Genomic DNA, 19606 nt, shown 5'->3' with positions numbered 1-19606 from the left:
CTAAATCCAACAATCGCCTCAGTGGCATATCTCAAGGAAACCATTTCAAATATCAACTCAATATCAACCGATTTAACTCATTTCTAAAGCTTTAAAGAATCGGTTCAGCATTAAATCATTTATCAAAACCAAATCAATTAAAGCGACCCAGGCTGACTTTCAAGAGTATTCTATCTTTCACATCATCAAAATAATTGACTCAATTCAAACTAATCCTCAACGGATTAAACTCATATTTCAAATCTTTAAAGAATCGACTTCAGACATTACATTTCACAAAGCCGCACCACAATTCAACCAAACCAACATCCATAGTCATTCGAGTCAATCAAATAATACATAAGGCAGATACAATCACCAAATACACAATATCTCGCACCAGTATCCATATGTAATAATTCCAATAATAAACTATAGTTTTTGGAAAGCGCCCCTACCTCAAAACGCAAATCCATAACTCAAACATGTCACAGAGTCCTTTCCGCCTCAACCCGAACTGACGGCAACTAAAATCTCAGCTCCCAGTCACGTTCGCAACAACCATCGCAACACTATTCGCAACATATAATAATCAGGACTCGACCCCACATTACCCAAAACTCATATTCATTAATCAAACACAACCGAATACCAACGCGAGGCTTTTTGAAACATAATTTACTTACTGAGCTAGCGAAACGAAGCAGCCGCAGCTCCATATCAACCCGGCAGCGACTCCGTCAGCCACCTCAAGCGGCAGCGGCGATGAAAGACTCCGACAACCGCGGCTACACAACAACGTCATAGCGATAAAACCCAGGAATAGAAAGGAATGAAGACCAAATGCAAGGACCCTTACCGGCAGTGGTTTTCCGGCGACTAAACTGCGTTCTCCGGCGGCAGAGATGGCGGAGCAGCTCGAAACGGCCAGCAGCAGTGGCGGCGTTATCCCAGCACCAACATCCACCACCGTTTTCCGGCAACCAGAGGCACTGCGGGGTTTCACGGCGGCAGATCTAGCAGGAAAAGGGACCCTCGGCAGTGGCGCGTCGGCGGCGACTGGACGCAACTCCTCCAGCTTGCATCTCCTTCTCTCCCAGCGTCGCCCATTCTCGGCCTTCCTCCTCCTTCGAGTTCGACAAAAAGGGACCCACGGCGGCGCTGTGCTTCCTCCACGATTGCGGACCCGACGATGGCGCAGCAGTGAGGACGACGGAGCTGGCGGCGAGTCCCTCTCTGCGCGACACTGACAGAGCGGCTTCTTCCTTCCTTCGACTCGGACCTGACGGCGGACCCCAAGACGGCGCGACGGCTGGGCGGCGATCACAACGCAGCCCTTCCCTCTCTGCGCGATCTCCCTTCTCAAGCTCCCTCTCCCTCTCTGCCTCAATTTCTTTCTTTCATGGTAAAGGGAAGCCGTGTGGGTGTGGGCCACGAAGCACAGCTCGCAGTGAGGCGGCTGAGGACGATGGCGGCGCGGTGAACTCCCTTCCCTTCCCCCTTCACGCCGGCGACCCCTCATTCCTTCTCCCTCAATTTCACTTTCTGCTTCTGTTTCCTTCCTTTCATGAAAAGGAGAAAGGAAACCGTGCGTATTGTGGCTGCTGGGGTATGGGCAACAACGGGTAACCGGGTAGGGTTTCAGGGTTAGGGTTTTACTTTTGAAAATTAGGGTTAAGGGCATTATGGTAATTTCACATAAAATTGGGAATAATATAGTAATTGAAACCCAAATTAAATCCAACACTAGTTATATATAGAAAATACTATTTGCTCACCAATTTCACAAATTATTTTCAATAAAATGCCCAAATCTAAAAATTAGAAATAGTATACTTAATTTCTTCATTTTCCAAAATAGCAGTAATAATATTTAAAATATTATTTATCTAATCCAAATCATATAAAATCCTTATTATTTCATAACTATCAATCTTATACTTTAAATATAGAAAATAATCCAATAATTATAAAATTGGATAATAATTATAACTCATCTCAAATCCAATAAATCAAAACTTGCCTTAATTATCTTTAATAAAATAATCTCTGAAATTAAGGCTATAAATTACTGTAGGATTTGAGACTTGATCATAATAAGACTTTTCAAAAGTTTTGGGTCTTACATTTTGAACTTGTATTGGTCCTAAATTTGATTGGACTATTGGGTCAATTTATTTGGAATTTAGTTTTATCTTCAACAAAAGTCCATATTTAGGCCGAGGTTTTGTATTTAATTTTTAAATATGGTAGTTGTTGGGCTTTCTGACATATATTAGATTTGATGTTTATTATTTTTATAGTTATGATCAATTTGTCATTTTGGTATTATGTATTTAATTTTTTAAATATTTTAAAAATATTGATATTTCAGTAATTTTAATCATTAATCTATATATTTTATAATCAATGAATAAAATTACTGAAACATTAGTATTCTTCTTAAAAGGCTTCTTAACTTATATTCTACAAAATCCCAAATACTAAGGCCAAGGCTAATATTTGAATTTGTTTTTTTTTTTTTTGAACAAATGTAGCTCAACACAATAAAGTAGAGCAGAGGAACAAGGACAACCAAATAAACACAGACATAACTAGAAAGCTAGTATCCGTTGTCATCTCCGACATTGCCATCAACAACCAAACGGATCGACCCCACACCATTCCTTGTAACTCAAGAACGACATGATCTTTACTCCTTCAACACTTGTCTCTATCTGTTGGAAGACTCTGTTATTCTGCTCCAACCAGATGTTCCAAATAACCGCACAAAATCCAATTAGTCATTTTTTTCTCAGACTTCTCACATGTAGCTTCGATCCAGCTCTCATAGAACTCTTTAGTGGTTCCCGGGATGGCCCAAACTCTATCAGAATACGTCAGCCATGCACACCACACCTGCCACGTGAAGTCAAAGGCAAAAAATAAATGATGAACAAACTCTATGTCCTTTTTACACAATACACAAATATTGTCATGATGATTAATAATGCAAGTCTACTCAACCTCTCTTTCGTATTTATCCTGCCTACTAGCACAATTATTTATCAAAAACGGTTGAGAACAATGACCAAAATAAATATTCTAGTTTTAGTTAAAAATTACAGGAACCCAAGCAAAATAATATATTTTCATAAAAACTAAAAGCTTAGTTAAGCCTAAAATATTTCATACAAGACTTTTTTTTTAATTCTTAAAGGATGAACAAAACAAGATCCTTGAGCAGTATTAAATTCTCTATGCAATCAAAACCTGGGAATTTTTTAAACTACAAAATCCAATCAAAAATCGAATTAATCTATAGTAACATTCAGAACAATTCAAACTTAACATATTATTCATAGTTTCAGTCTTAAATAATAATGCAAAATTATATAAAGGATAAAAGTTTCGTAGCTAAAAACATGAATTGTACTCAAAACAAAGCAATTAAAACAGAATCATTAGACAAAGACACTACACATAAAAATAATGCTTTTATTTCCCTTTCTTCTCTTCATATTTGATCTTGATTGCATCTCCTCCATCTTCTTCATCATCATCATCATTCTGGTCTTGCATATCTATCTGCAAAAATTCAAGAGTACACTACCAGCTACTAGAGATGATATATGAAATAATAAATATACCACAAACAAGTAAGTGCATGTATGTAAGGATTTTCAACGCTTAAATAGTCAAAATCGTCTCTGAAGTCTGAAAAATTAATCACTCTCTAAATAGGTTTTTGAAAAATTTTTTAAATTAAATTTGTCTTTTAAACATTTTAAATTAGTCACATTAATCTTTCCGTCACTTTCATTGCTGACGGCGTCAAAATTTGCTATTGTGACACATTAAGTATGAATAAAGTTTTAGAAATTTAAAACTTGTGAATGATAAATTTGATTAAAAAATCTTTTAGAGACTAATTTAAAAAATAAATAATCTTTTAGAGATAAATTTGACCATTTACTCAATTTTCATTAGAAATTTTCATGCAAATATAAATAAAGCATTAGAAATTGAATAAACTAACCTCGCAATGTGGGATATGAGCAATTTTTTTCAAATTCAGACCTGTCTTCCTGTTATACCTTGCACTTAGTATAGGACAATCTTCTATCTCTAAGAATTGAAGATTATGAAATTGATCCAAGTTGTTGGGAAGAAATGACAAGAGTCTACAAGAAATGTATTGAAGTTCTTCAAGAGAATTACTTGGAAAGCATGTGGGAAATGATTCCATTCTTCCTCCCCATATTCTCAAATAGCGCAATTTAGTAGCTCTGTAAAGCCAATCAGATAAAGCTTCCAACTTGAATGATCCATTAATCACAAGCACTTGAAGGTTCAAACTATAGGCTGCCACATTTTTCTTTTTTTCTTCTTCTTCGCCTTCGAAATTCACCAGTTCAGTACACCAATGAATCACTAGCTTCTTTAAAGCAGTTAACCGACCAACAGCACTTGGTACATACACTAACTTTGTACAATACCAAAGAAACAAGAATTTGAGTTGTCGAAAGTGTCCTATGTTCATGGAGGACAAACTTGTAACTTTGACAGTTAGAAAAAAATATTGAAGGCTGATGAGATTTTTCATGTTTGTTGGAAGCTCTTGAAGGTTGTAACATTTAGGAAGGTTCAAACATTGTAGATTTTGCAAGTCACAAATGGAATTAGGGAGTGTTTTTAAACTACTACAACCTTTTAGATTGAGGTATCTCAAGTGTTTCTTCATCTTGGCAAAACAATTATCAGGCAATGAGGTGAATTTCATCTCTTCTAAGTTGAAAACCTTTAGATAGTTGAATTTGTCAGAGGCCAATTCCTCCATGGATGCTTCTTCTTGTTTCCCCAGCTGCACAATGCTTCTAGCTTTGCTTGACTCCTTCATTGTTAATTTTGCAAGTTCATGCACAAGATCATGCATTTTGAGCCTTTTAAATGTCATTGAATTTTTCAAATTAAAGGAGTAGGAAGAAGCATCAATTTGAAGCAAAGAAGCTGAAACTAGCTTATTAATATACAGCTCTCCAATGTCTTCTGCATCTTCGTCTTCGCGTGTAGGTTGAAGGAGTCCATGCGCCATCCAAAACATAATCAACTCAATAACCACAAATGGATAATCTTTTGGGAAACAAGAGCAATATGAAAAACATTGCTTTAGTTCTGGTGGCAAGTAATTATAGCTCAATCTCAATGATGGCAAAATAGTACTATTTTCTTGATCTAACTCCCACACCTCACTATCACTTATTTTTTTTTCCACTCATTTTCATCATGGGATTTTGATCTAAGAAGGCAACCTAAGATTACTATTGCTAAGGGTATTCCATTACATTTTTTAACAACATTTTTTCCAATTTTCTTAAGCCTTGGGTATTCCTCTGCTTCCTTCTCTGCTTATTGGAATGAAAATTTCACAAATAGTTTCCAACACTCACCTTTGTCAAATGGTTTCAACTCAAATTGAAGATTGCTTCCCATAATAGAGGCAACATTTTTGCTACGAGTAGTCACCATGATTTTGCTGCCTTTCGATTCTTTATCGCTGCTCGCTGTGAATAGGTAGTCTCTCAATACTTTCCATTCAGAGAGATTTTCATTCCAGACATCGTCTAGCACGAGCAGGAACCTCTTACCATGTAATTTCTGATCAAGAAGAGATTACAAAGCATCCAAACTAGAATTTTGTTCAACTCTACCTGGTTTTGAGGCAACTTCAACAATTTGGAATATTATCCTCTTAACAACAAATGAGTCAGACACACACACGCACATTAGTACATCAAAATTCTTTGACACTTCAATATCATCTATTTAAATGCCTGTGATTAAACGATTTTCTGTTGAGATTAATATGTTGTGTTTGTTATTTAATTGGTTGATTTCTAGATCTTTTGTGAAACGGATTGAATCCGTGACTTTTAGTTTCCTTTGATTTAAATACATAAGGAATGATCCTAAATGATGGATTTGGAAACGTTGATTTGAAATGTTGGTTTTGATTGAGTTGAGGTTGAAAGGAGGGGACTCGTGATGGGTGGCAAACTTCAGTTTTTAGGGGAGGTGCTATCGAAATTTTCTCAAGAATTTGAAAGAGTGTTGGTTATGGTGTTGAAAATGATTTTTTTTTTTAGTAACTTTAACAAAAGAGATGTGTTTCGAATGCTTTTATAGATTATTAAAGAAGATCAGATTCTTATGATTTTGTTAACTTGTTATTTCAAACTCATTTGATTTCTAAAAACGAAGAGGGTTTTGATTAATTAGTCAAAGACTTTAAAACAGCAAGTTATATATAAATTTGAGGGTTTGGGAATAAGAAAGTAAGTCTGGAGGTTATGCTTGGTGTTGAGCTGTGATTAGTGGTAATTGGCTTGATAGAGAGAGAGAGGATAAGGATGGAGTATAATTAAGGCATGGTGATGATTTTTGGTTGATTATAGCGATGTGGGATGATGACTATGATTAATGATGACGGTGATATTATTGATGACATGATTTTAGATTTAATAAGAAGTGAGTTGATGAGATGATGAAAGTAATGAACGAGGCTGTTGGTCAGCGTTGGACGAATGATCGAGATCCTCGGAGATAAAGGAATTAGAGCGCGGCAACGGAAGCGCACTGAGTAAAAAGACCTTGGAACTACTATGCATTGAATATAAAGGCAGAGTACGCTCATGTACTCGTGGTGGCGGATGGAATTTTCGAGGGTGAAAATTTCTATTAGGGGGTAGAATGTAAAACCCGGTCAAACCGTAATTAATTAAATAATAAATTAAATAGGAGCGAATATGGTTAGAAAATTTAGCAATCAGAATTTGATAATTTAAAAATGCGCACTAAAAATTTGACCGGCAGTATCGACTGCGATCTGTCCGGTACTGTGGCTGAGAAAATTAATTAGAAGTGAATGATTTTAAGAAATAAGAATTTATAACTTGGGAAGATAAAAATATTTAAAATACGATTTAAAACTCTAATCTTAAAGGTTTTGGACCAAAATTGGGCCAACGAATTAAACCAAGTGAACCAGGTCTAAGTGGGTCCAAGACCAAGACCCAACATATATAAACATTAGTTATGAGTATTTCAGCTCATTAACCCTAAAGAAAGGGTGTGGGGCGCTGAAATGGAGAAGAGAGGAAGAAGAGAGAAAATCCTAACTTCATCAAACTTTAAATCACCATAACTTTCTCTTCGAAACTCTGATTGACGAGCCGTTTGCAGCCACACGTCGCTCTTCTCATTCTCTACAATTCTATCGAAGTTTTATGGTGAGAACTCACTGTCCTCTGCCCAGTTTTTTTCCTCCTTAAATTCAAGTTTGGTTATGGGTGTTGACTAATTTTATGATTTTGGTTATTTAGGAGTGCTCTAGTATGAGCCATTGGTGAGTTCCATCAACCAATTTTGTGGGTTACGGTAAGGAACCCTCTAACCCTTGTGATTTATCAATTTCATAAACCCTAAGTTGATTATAACTGTGAAAATTGATTATGTAAGAGTATTGGGTGATTTTGGTGCACAATTGGAAGATTGATATTGCTTGTGGGGCTTTGGTGAGGCTTGGAGTTAAGGGTTGGTGAAGACTCTCAAGAAGAAGCTCAATTATTTTGGCTACAAGAGGTACGGTTTAAGTTTTATTTAAGTACCGTATGATGTGATGATAATTCCTAGGTTAGATGCCCCTAGGATTAAGTTTGGATTGTATAAATGGTTGGTACTAATATGTATAGTTGATATGTAAGGTAAATTAATGATTGGATTGAGAATTGTGTGAATTTGTATATTTGGTGTGTTGAGAATTTGACGAATTGGATAATGAATATTGGTTTGTGGAATATGCATTTAAATTGTGAATTTGGGCCGGAGGCCGTAAATCTTGGGCCGGAGGCCGGAAAGAGGTAAGGAAGGTAAGTGATGTGTGTATTGTGTGATGTCATATGAGATTGAATGGATATTGAATATTGAGTGTGTGAATAAATGGGAGGAATGTGGAATAATAAGAAATTAGGAATTTAGGAGTGGAAGGTGACGAAATTGAATTGAATTGTGTAGATGAGGTAGATTTGGTTTTGGTTGAGTGTAATTTTGTGAATGTGGTTGGATTGTGGTCATTTGGATGAGTGGAAATGAATTTGGCTTGTGAACATTGGAATAATTGGTGATTTCTATTTTTGGGTAAAAACTTATTTTTGACCAACTTCGCCGGTCCGTAACTCGGCTGTCGAAGTTAGGAATTCTTCAAAACTGAATTTTTATGAAAGTTCATTCAACGATCTTTCCAACGGTTCAGACATGGTTGAAAAAGGAATTTTGTAGAAGAAGTTATGTGTGGCGGAAGTTTGAGGTTTGAAAATGAAATTCTGCAGCTTTTTAAACTTAGTAAAATTTTTGGTAAAACGTAATCCGATGCGCACGCGTCACTCACAATTTTTACTCTCTCACGCGTGCGCCTGGCTGATGCGTACGCGTCGCTGTATTGATGCAGGTGCGTGGTATAAATTCCAGAGAGTTGTGATGGTAGCGTGCCGATTTTGTGCGAGGAGCACAAAACGCATCCATGCATATGCGTGGCTGATGCGCACGCGTCACCCTACCTCTCTACTTCCCACGCGTGCGCATGGGCAACGCTTATGTGTCACCTGCTTTTCTCCGCTACCCACGCGTGCGCGTGAGCGATGCGCACGCATGACCCTGTTTTCACCAAAAAAATATTTTTTGAGTTTTTAAAGCCGAATTTCAGACTTCTAAACCTCTATTTTCATCGTTTTAGTCCTAAATTTTTATAGTGTGCCTAGTAATGAAAAGAAGTTAGGACATGTGGTAACTTGTGGATGAAGTAAAGTGAGAATCAATGATGAATGGTGAGAAATGATGATTGTATGAGTTGCTGAGGATGATGGTGAAAGTGTTGTGTATGTTATGAGCCGGATGGCTGCGATAAGCATTGAATTATGGCTGAGTATGTATACGTATATGACTAATGATTAAATGATTATGATTGATTGAGGAAGCTTGAACATGTGGCGAGTATGCCAAAGATGCATATATGGTTAATAAATGAATATGGTAAATGAATAATGATGGAAAATGTTGAATGTGAATATGTTTGTGTTTTCTCTCTGGTTGTAAGGGTGACAGGGCACGAATTCCCTCTAATGGTAATAAGGCACAACAGAGAGACTGTGCCCAGGTAGTAGGCAGTGGCATTGTCCACTTGCTTCGGGTATGAGATGGGAAAGGAGAATTATGATAAATGAGTTTAATTATGAAGTTTTGAATGAATGTATGTCTGTGATACCTGGGTAGTAGCAAGGGTTGTGGTTCGTCCCGCTTGCTCCGGGTCATTGTTTGAGAATTGGTAATAATGAAGAGTGCTATGAATGAATGTGTATTTGTGATACCTGGGTAGTAGCAATGGTCGTGGTTTGTTCCGCTTGCTCCAGGTTAATGTTTGAGATTTGATAATAATGATGATTGATTTTAAACTGAATGAATGTATGTTTCGAGATCCTGGGCAGTAGCAAGAGTTGTGGTTCGACCCACTAGCTCCAGGTCAGAGATTGTGACGCCTGGGTAGTAGCCGCAGTAGTGGTGATTCCATTCGCTCCAGGTTGAGCTTTTAAACACCCGCCTGGATAGTAGCCGCAGTAGTGGTTGTTGCACTGGTTCTGGGTTAAACGGGTAGTAGCAAAGGGGTTGTAGCTCAAGCCCACTTGCTCCGCATGGGTGTTTCTGTCCATGGTTAGCTACCAGGACGTATCGGGTTGGCTATATAACCGACAGATGATATCATCAGTAATAGGACAGGCATACATCATTTGCATATGTTTGAATTGTTTGGGTTTGCCTATTTGTTTTGGATTGCTATATCATATATGCTGTGTTACCTGATTATGTGCTACTTGTTCTACTTGTACCTTAATGTGTATTACTTGCCTGTATTATTTGTGTTTGTACAACTGAGAGGTCCCTCATGCTGGTGTCGATTGACGCTGAGGACTGTTCTTGTTGAGATGGAGTAATGATATGATTTTATTTTTACCTTCTTTTTGTCGATACGTGAGCGCTACGAATTCGCGATTTTATTTTTACTCTTTTCAAGCTTCTCGATTAATACTCCTTTCAATTTTATTTGTAATTATGTGTTAAAATTCCCCTTTGAGAGTTATACCACCTTATTATCATTAACTTATGACTCGAGTATAAGGATTTGAATATTACGGTGTTACATATATAATTTTAATTTTAACAATATATAATCACCATAATAATAATTATCGTAGAATCCAAATTATATATACTAGTATGAATTACTAATATTATTATTATTGTTAGATATAATTGTTTGTGTATATTTTTTATCAGTTTATGTTTTTTTTTTAATAGTATTATAATATAATATCATAATTTTTATAACTTAAAAATTTAAAATTTAATTTTTATTATTTAAAAAAATTCAATTTACGCGCCCTCCAAAAGAAAGAATTTGACCAATGTGATATGAACAATCGGAAAAGTTAAAAAAAAATCTTTTATACCATAAAAAAATATAAAAAAGGAGTATAAAAAATTATGGACACATCATTTCTCACAAGTTCTACCTTGTATTTTTTTTAGGTCTTGAAATTATGCTGCACTTTTAATTTATGGTTGTATTATTCTATTAATTTTAAATTTTAATGCTAAATAAATTTTTTATTTTTGGTTGTATTTAATTTTTAAATATGGTAACTGTTGGGCTTTCTGACATATTTGTTCTAGATTTGATGTTTATTGTTTTTATAGTTATGATCAATTTATCTTTTTGGTATTATGTATTTACTATTTAATTTTTTTTAAATATTTTAAAAATATTAATATTTCAGTAATTTTAATAATTAATCTCAACTATATTTATATATTTTATAATCAATGGATAAAATTACTGAAACATCAATATTCTTAAAACATTTCTTAACTTATATTCGACAAAATTCCAAATATTAAGGTCAAGGCTAATATTTCAATTTGTTATGCTAGTATTTAATATGTTACATCATTATTTATCAAAAACGGATGAGAACAATAATGACCAAAATAAATCTTCTAGTTTTAGTTAAAAATGATAGGAACCCAACCAAAATAATATATTTTCATAAAAACTAAAAACTTAGTTAAGTCTAAAATATTTCATACAAGACTATTTTTTTTTAATTCTTAAAAAGGATGAACGAAATAAGATCCTTGAATAGTATTAAATTCTCTATGCAATTAAAACCTCGGAAATTTTTTAAACTACAAAATCCAATTAAAAATCGAGTTAATCTATAGTAACATTAAGAACAATTCAAACTTAAAATATTATTCATAGTTTCCAAACTCAACATACACACTCAAGCCTGAGGTGGCCAAATACATAGCTTTACTTCAGTCTTAAATAATAATGCAACATTATATAAAGGACAAAGTTTTGTAGCTAAAAACATGAATTGTACTCAAATCAAAGCAATTAAAACATAATCATTAGACAAAGACACTACACATAAAGATAATGCTTTTATTTCCTTTTATTCTCTTCATATTGATCTTGATTGCATCTCCTCCATCTTCATCTTTATCATTATGGTCTTGCCCATCAATCTGCAAAAATTCAAGAGTACACTCCTAGCTACAAGAGATGATATATGAAATAGTAAATATAGCCGTAAACAAGTAAGTGCGTGTAAGAATTGTCAATGATTAAATGATCAAATTCGTTTCTAAAAAAACATTTGTTCTCTAAATTGGTTTTTGAAATATTTTTTTAATCAAATTTGTCATTCAAAAAATTTAAGTTAGTCACATTAGTCTTTTTATCGTTTTCATTGCTGATAGCGTCAAAATTTACTTAAATGACACCGCAGTAGCTACATCATACACCTAACCGTCCTAATTAGGTCTAACATGATAAGTTTATCTAATCTAATTAGGACAATCATCTATCTCTGAGAATTGAAAATTATATATGAAATTGGTCCATGTTGTTGGGAAGAAATGACAAGAGTCTACAAGAAATGATATGAAGTTCTTTAAGAGAATCACTTGGAAAGCATGTGGGAAATGATTCCATTCTTCCTCCCCATATTCTCAAATAGCGCAATTTAGTAGCTCTGTAAAGTCAATCAGGTAAATCTTTCAACTTGAATGATCTATATTAATCTCAAGTACTTGAAAACTTTTAGATAGTTGAATTTGTCAGAGGCCAATTACTTCTTCATTCTTAATTTGCAAGTTCATGTACATGATTATGCATTTTGAGTCTTTTAAATGTCATTGAATTTTTCAAATTCAAGGAGTAGGAAGAACCGAAGAAGAATCAATTTGAAGCAAAGAAGCGAAACCAGCTTATTAATATACAACTCTCCAATATCTTCTAGTTAACAACAAAAATATTATTTAATTAATACACTAAATTAATTATTATGTATTTTTGTATAGGTATATAAATAGTTTAATTTATTTTTAATGTGTATTCTTACTATTCTATATTTTAATATATATTTTATATTAGAAACTAATTTTAGTAGTTAATTTTAGTGTACACCTAACATAGTTGAATTAACAAATATATTAATATTAATTAATAGAATTTCAATAATCCTTTTGTTATTTTAATTATTTTTTGCCATATTTTATAAGTCTTTGATTTTCAAGCTACTAAAAGGTTAATAGATTTTATGAAGCTTAGATCAGAAGTTCTTGTGATCATTTATATATAAATATATATTTTGTTGTCCTAAATTGAAGAAATCCAAACACTCCTATTAAATTTTAGTGAATCAAAAGAAAAGTAATTACAAGAACTAAAGCAAAATAACATGTATTTTATAAAAGTCATTTAACCATTTAATAATTGTAATAAGGATGAATGAAATAAAATGCATGCTTGGATGTAAAATTTGTTTGCACAATCAAATGTGATTAGAAATTTTAGCTGTAACACCGAATTAAAAATTGAATAAAATAGATAGAAATCTAGAACAAGTAAAACCTTGACATATTCAAACTACTTCTAAACTCAACACCCAAAAGTTTGAGGTGCCCAGCTACATAGCTTTCTTTCAGTTTTAAAAGAAAATGGAACATACAAAAGCAATCGACCCACACAAATTAAAGCATTTATAAAGTAGTTGTAGCTAAAGACTGTTAGTGTTGTAAGTGTGAGGAGTGTATGGAGTTAGTTCCACATAAAAAAAAAAAGAGTAAAAAATTTATAAGATGAGAGACTCATAAACTTAACATCTTAAGTTTGTGAGTTAGATGTAGTATCTACTCTTGCTTAAATACTAGTCTCTGTCTTAAATACTAGCCTCCAATAAGCATCCTTCTTAATGGTCTCCAACAAAAATATAATCTGAGTTGCCAAACAAAGCAATTATTAGAACACAACCATTAGGCAAAGATAATGCTATTATTATCAAGTATATGTAAAGTTGCAATAATACAGACTAGTGCTTATGAAATTAAAATAACTTGAGCTTTAATTCAACCATGCATGTATATATATATATATATATATATATATATACTATTAAATTGTTTTATAATTTTCTAAATTTCCATTTTCTGTCAATTGACAATAAAAAAAGTATTTCACTATCCAAAAATAAAGATTCATGCATCAACTCCTATAATCACAGTAATAATAAAATTTTGTGCTCATTTTAAATAATGTTGAACCAATATTCAAATGGTTAAGAATTATTCATTCTTTGAATTTCACATAACAATTAGCTTATTGTGGTTTTCAATACAATAATTCATAATACGTAGTAATGGAAAGAGTTACCATTATTAGTGGTAATATTAAGATTCATAACTAAAATTCAAGACATGTGCTGCAGGCATAATAATGTTAATCGATTTCATGTATTTATTTAGAAAGATTATTAAAAAGAAATTCAAACAATTGACAATTTAAAAAGTTCTAGAATTAATTATAGGGAGAGTAAGATATAACTCTAACTGGTTAATTAAACATAAAACATCAACAATTAATTATTCATGCATCATAATAATAATAATAATAATAATAATAATAATAATAATAATAAAGTTAGATTTGTAATATTATGAGATAGACTATTTGAACTAACCTTGCAATGTGGGATATGAGCAATTTTGGACCAATCTGGACCTGTCTCCTTATTGTACCTTGCATATAATGCAGGACAATTATATACCACTAAATACTGAAGATTATGAGTTTGATCCATGTTGGGAAGAGATGACAATTCTTCACACCGATAGATATAAAGTTCTTCAAGAGAGGTCATCGGCAACCTTGTGGGCAATGATTTTATCCCTGTTTTGTCTATACTCAAATATTGCAATTTAGTAGCTCTTTCAAGCCATTTTGGTAAAAAGTCCAACTTTTTTGATCCAATGATAAAGAACAATTGAAGGTTTAAATTATTTACTACCACATGTTGCTTTCCTTCTTCCTCTTCATCCTCAAAATTCATCAGCTCTTCACACCAAAAAAATCCCAGCTTCTTTAAAGTAGTCAAGCGACCAACTGCACTTGGTACGGACACTAACTTTGAACAATTGAAAAGATACAAGAATTTGAGTTGTTGGAAGCGCCCTATATTCATTGAAGACAAACTTGTAATTTTGATCTTCATCAAAAGCAAATATTGTAGATAGATGAGTTTGTTCATGTTTTTGGGAAGTTCTTGAAGGCTGTCACAATAAAGGCCCAAACTCTGCAAACTTTGCAGCTTACAAATGGAATCAGGAAGCTTTTTCAAACTAGGAAAATTTTCAAGAAAGAGAAATCTCAAGTGCTTCTTCATTGTGGCAAAGCAATCATCAGGAAACGAGCTCAACTCCATATCTTCTTTTAGGTGCAACACCCTCAGATAGTTGAACTTGTCGGAGATCCATTCTATCGATGCTTCTTGTTGCCCCTCTTGCACAACGGTTCTTGTTCTGCTTGACTCTTTCATTGTTAATTTTGCAAGATCATGTACAAGATCATGCATTTTGAGTGTTTTAAATGTCATCAAATTTTGAAACTTAGGAAAAAAGAAAGATTTTTCTTCATCAATTTGAAGTAAAGATGTTGAAACAAGCTTCTTAATATACAACTTCCCAATATCTTCTGCATCTTCATCTTCGCGTGTAGGTTGGAGGAGTCCATGAGCCATCCACAACATAATCAACTCAAAAACCTCAAATTCATAATCCTTTGGATAACAAGAGCAGTATGAAAAACATTGCTTTACTTCTGGTGGCAAGTGATTGTAACTCAATCTGAGTGATGGCAAAATATGAGTTTCTTCTTGATCGAGATTCCACACCTCACTATCCCTTATTCTTCTCCACTCATTTTCATCATGAGATTTTGATCTAAGCAAGCAACCCAAAGTTGTTATAGCCAAGGGTACTCCTTTGCATTTTTTAACAATTTGCTCCCCCATTTGCTTTAGCCTTGGGTACTTCTCTTCTTCCTTCTCTTCTTGGAATGCACATTTTACAAACAGCCGCCAACATTCATTCTCAGGAAGTCCTTCTAATTTCATTACAAGATTACTCCCCACAATGTCAGCAACTTTTCTGCTACGAGTGGTCACTATAATTTTGCTGCCTTTGTCACCACCTACTTCTAACAAGTGATTTCTCAATTCATCCCATTTGTTGTGGTCTTCATTCCAAACATCGTCTAACACGAGTAAGAATTTCTTACCATGTAATGTTTGATTGAGAAGAGATATCATATATTCCAAACTAGAATTTGCATCCGCAACATTCTCTCTCTTTAAGGCTGCATGAATAATTCTTTGTATTAGCTTCTTCACATCAAAATCATCAGATACACACACCCACATTAAGAGATCAAAATGCTTCTTTATTGGGGTATCATTGTAAACCATTTGTGCAAGTGTAGTCTTTCCCAAACCTCCAATCCCAATAATTGAGATCACATCAATACTATTAGCTTCTGATTTTTGTGTCATCAATGAATTTATAATCTCCTCTTTCTCTTCAAGTCTACCACACAAACGGAAAGGCAATGAAGAAGCAGTCTCTCGCCATGCTAAATTGTGCTCCATAGCTGGAGCGTTGACATGTTGTTCAACTATACCCAACTTTCTCCCTTCTCTTATTTTTTCATCCATCTTCTGTTTCATATCTTTGATTTTGTGGGCCATCCTGATGCGAAATGCAAGTGGATTACTTGTATATGAGAAGAACCGGCGGACCTTGGTGCAAATGCTTCCATACATTTTGATCACTTCATTAAGTTTTGCTTCATACTCTATTTCATCTAATATGTCACCAGCGTCATCAAATGCCTCTCTGAGTTGCTTCAACCACTCATCTATACTGTGGTTTTTTGCTTGCTTGTTCTCAGCATCTATGAGATATGCTTTGATGATTCTCAAAGAACTTTCAAAGTTTTTTACATCATCTTTAAGACCACATGCCAGAGCAATCTCTTGAAAAGATTTTGTTGCTAGATTGCCTAAGAGTGTTGATGCCACACCAGAAACAACATCAGCCATTGGAGAATTAGTGAAAACAACCTAGCAAAAAAGTATAAGATGGAAAAGAAAGGTTAACCACACAAAGGGAAAAAAATTACAATTGCTCAATGTAAAAATTACTAGTAAAGTAGTTAATTTCCTAGTTAATAAAAAAACAACATTGTATACTATAACATAAAAAATCTCCTAATAAAATATAAGTGGTTTATTCTTTGAGTTATTAAAATCGATTTGGTATAATCAATTTGGTCACACTGCTTTATGAGTATATCTGTTGTCTGATTCTTGCTCAAAATTGGAAGTAATTTGATCAGACAAGATGCAGACAATCAACATCAATGTCTGGACATGAGGCCCAATTAATATTAATAAATCCTTTCAAACTAAGGTCAGGTGAGACAGGGAATAGAAGTCCAGTAGCAGGGGTGTTTTTAAGGTACATGAGAACTTAAATTGCTGTTTGGTAGTGTGCAGTGGTAGGACAATCTAAGCATGGACTTAATTTGCCAACAACATAGCAAATATCAGGTCGTATTGTTGTCAAATATACTAATCTGTCCACTAATAGACGATAACCTAAGACGTTAATGTAAGGAAGAGCCACTATCTTGGATAGTTTGGATGTGTATTTCATAGGTGTACTCGTAGGTTTGGCATCATCAAGGCCATAGTCTTTCAACAAATTAGTAACATATGTGAAAAGAAGAAGCAAAATTCTTCTTTTGGTTTGAAATCAACAAAAATGGCTAGAGGTTACAAATGATACAAGTAGAGCATGATGAAGTTTTAAGAAAATTAAAGAACATTATAGAACTTAAACTTGGTCTAGAATCAAGTATGATGCAAATGGTCCTTATTAAGTTAGAAGACTCATGAAACTACTTGCAAGTTGTCCAACTTGTATAGTCAAAGTTCTAGTTGTAAAACCCGTAAAATTAATAAATAAGTATCCAATAAATAAATTATTATTTAAAAATATTAGAAAGTTAAATTTTACAGTTAAATCATAGTTATCAAAACCGAACTGGTAATCGACCCGGTTAAGTTACTGGGTCACTGGATTAATGGTTCAACCGGTGGGTTACTAGTTGAACCGTTTGACCCAGTAATAATTAAATAAATATATACAATTATAATAAAATTAAATTTTTGATACATTATATTTAATTATGTAACGCTATATCAAAAAAAATAATTATTTTTTATATTAACAGCATGAAATGGTTATTCAAAAGAAGAGAGGTGATTGATACTTATGTAAAATATCTTATATTGTTAGTATATCAAAATTAACTATAAAATAAACAAATACAATATTATTATGAAAAAATAAAAATAATATTTTATATTTTTAAATTATATTGCTTTAATTTAAATATAATTATTTTTAGTATAATATATATAATTATTAGTCCTTAGTATGATAACTTAATAAGTGCTTGGTTTTGCTTTTATAATATATATAATTATTTACCCTATTACTACTAAAGGACAAGTTGTCGTAGCGGAAGATCTACCTTGCTTTATCGCAAAGACCCTAGGTTCGAGCCACACACAGTCATAATTTTTTCCATGGCACCGCTTGTACATCATGGAGGTGCGGACATTGACCCGCCGGTCAAAGATGTCCGGTTCAAACCGAGTCGACCGGTTTTAGGCGAGTCAAACCGGTTTTCTGTGGGTCAATTGCAGAAACGGTTAGGAGAGTCACCTGGACCGGTTTAAGATCCGGTTCACTAGTTTGATAACTATGAGTTAAATAAGGTAGAGATCATTAAAAATAAATTTTGATACTAATTTTAAAAAATTTGACCCGAAATTGAGTCGAACGGACCAAACCAGTTGAACCGGATCCAAATCAAGCCCATGACCCAACCCAACCCCATTTTACTTAAGCAACTCAGCATCCCCTCTCCCCATATGATGAGAAACACGGTGCACAAGGGAGAAGGGGGAAGAATAAAGCACAAATTTACAAACCCTTGGCTAAAGTTTAACTTCATATAACTTTTGATCCGGAGTTCCGATCGCCGCACCGTATGCGGCCATGCGACCGCAATGTCAAGCTCTACAAAGTCCAGTACTCAATTAGGTAAGGAAGTCACTTTTCAGTTTCGATTCTCTCCTCCCCCAATTTCAAAAATCCTATGATTTGGGTGTTGAGATTTTATTGGTTTTGATGTTTAGGATCAAGCTAACCTAATAGGCTTGCCGAGTTTTGACCCAATTTTCCGTTGGTAAGGTGAGGATTCTCAAACCATAGTGAATTTCTTTATTAATTGTGGTTAAGTATTAAGTTTGTGTATATGTATGTGATAATGTATATTAGGTAGTGAATATGTGATTGTGGAACACAATTGAGGTGATTGAAAGCTTGGATTGAGTCTTGGTTGCTGAATTTTGGTGGTGAAGGCTTGTGGTCTTGCGTATTTAAGGTGTCTTTAGCATAGAGAGAAATCGGCCAAGGTATGATTTTGGTTTCCCGTATATAATATATAATGTCTTGTGAAAACATAGGCTAGATGACTATAAGATAGGTTGAAGCATGTATGTATGTTATGAGTTAGTAACCTTAATAAAAATATTGACTGGTCTTGAAATGCGTTGGTGATTGGTGATTTAATGATGATATTTTAATGATTGAGAATGAGATTATGTTGATTATGAATTCTTGGGGTTGAAATTCATGAATTTGTGTATTGATGGGTCACGGAGTGAATGAGAATTGGTTAGGTATGAGTATGAATTGGTTGAATGAGTATGACTTGTTATATGTAGAAATATTGTTGTGTAATTATTGATGAGTATTGACTTAAAGTATATTAAATTGAGAATCTTGAATGAGTTGAGGAATTGAGAATTGAATAGTTTAAATGGTTGAATGATTGATTAAAGGTTGATAAGCATTTGGCATTGATTATGAGTGTTTTGGAAGTGTTTTGGTTGATAGTGGTTTGGTTTGAAAAAGAAAATTTGGTAAAAATAGAGGTTGGTATTTTTGAGGAAAAATATGATTTTTTACTGAACTTCAGCGGGCCATAACTCGGCTTTCGAATCCTCAAGTTTTTCCAAATTTGTTTCAATTGAAAATTGCGTCCGTGAAGTTTACACCGTTT

The 19606-nt window shown here is 33.8% G+C and overlaps 2 protein-coding genes across 2 annotated transcripts in view; both read right to left on the bottom strand.

Annotated features, from left to right (window-relative positions):
• Positions 1-728: 728 nt before the first annotated feature.
• LOC148572872 (uncharacterized) lies at positions 729-1663 on the bottom strand. The gene is made up of 2 exons (XM_088504447.1): positions 839-1663; positions 729-767 (listed from the first exon to the last, which is right to left on the bottom strand). The coding sequence occupies exons 1-2, from the start codon at positions 1661-1663 to the stop codon at positions 729-731; spliced, it is 864 nt and encodes a 287-aa protein (XP_088360573.1).
• Positions 1664-3456: 1793 nt separating this feature from the next.
• LOC107626655 (putative disease resistance RPP13-like protein 3) overlaps positions 3457-19606 on the bottom strand; it is a 34708-nt gene continuing 18558 nt past the window's right edge. Inside the window, exons 3-6 of the mRNA XM_088504699.1 lie at positions 14094-16529; positions 11869-11877; positions 3998-5068; positions 3457-3546 (exon numbers count right to left, since the gene is read on the bottom strand). Coding sequence (XP_088360825.1) covers positions 3457-3546; positions 3998-5068; positions 11869-11877; positions 14094-16508 — 3585 coding nt within the window. The 5' untranslated portion in view covers positions 16509-16529. The remainder of the gene's footprint in view (positions 3547-3997; positions 5069-11868; positions 11878-14093; positions 16530-19606) is intronic.

The sequence above is a fragment of the Arachis ipaensis genome, chromosome B2 (genome assembly GCF_059453495.1).
Source record: "Arachis ipaensis isolate K30076 ecotype BB chromosome B2, ASM5945349v1, whole genome shotgun sequence".
NCBI lineage: Eukaryota > Viridiplantae > Streptophyta > Magnoliopsida > Fabales > Fabaceae > Arachis > Arachis ipaensis.
The sequence above is the reverse complement of the archived record's forward strand: the minus strand, read 5'-3'. Positions and strand labels throughout refer to the sequence as shown.

Coding starts and splice junctions, on each gene's coding strand:
- LOC148572872 (XM_088504447.1), bottom strand. CDS start 1,663: ATGCCCTTAACCCTAATTTTCAAAAGTAAAACCCTAACCCTGAAACCC. Junction 768..838: donor TCGCCGGAAAACCACTGCCG/GTAAGGGTCCTT, acceptor GTTGTTGTGTAG/CCGCGGTTGTCGGAGTCTTT.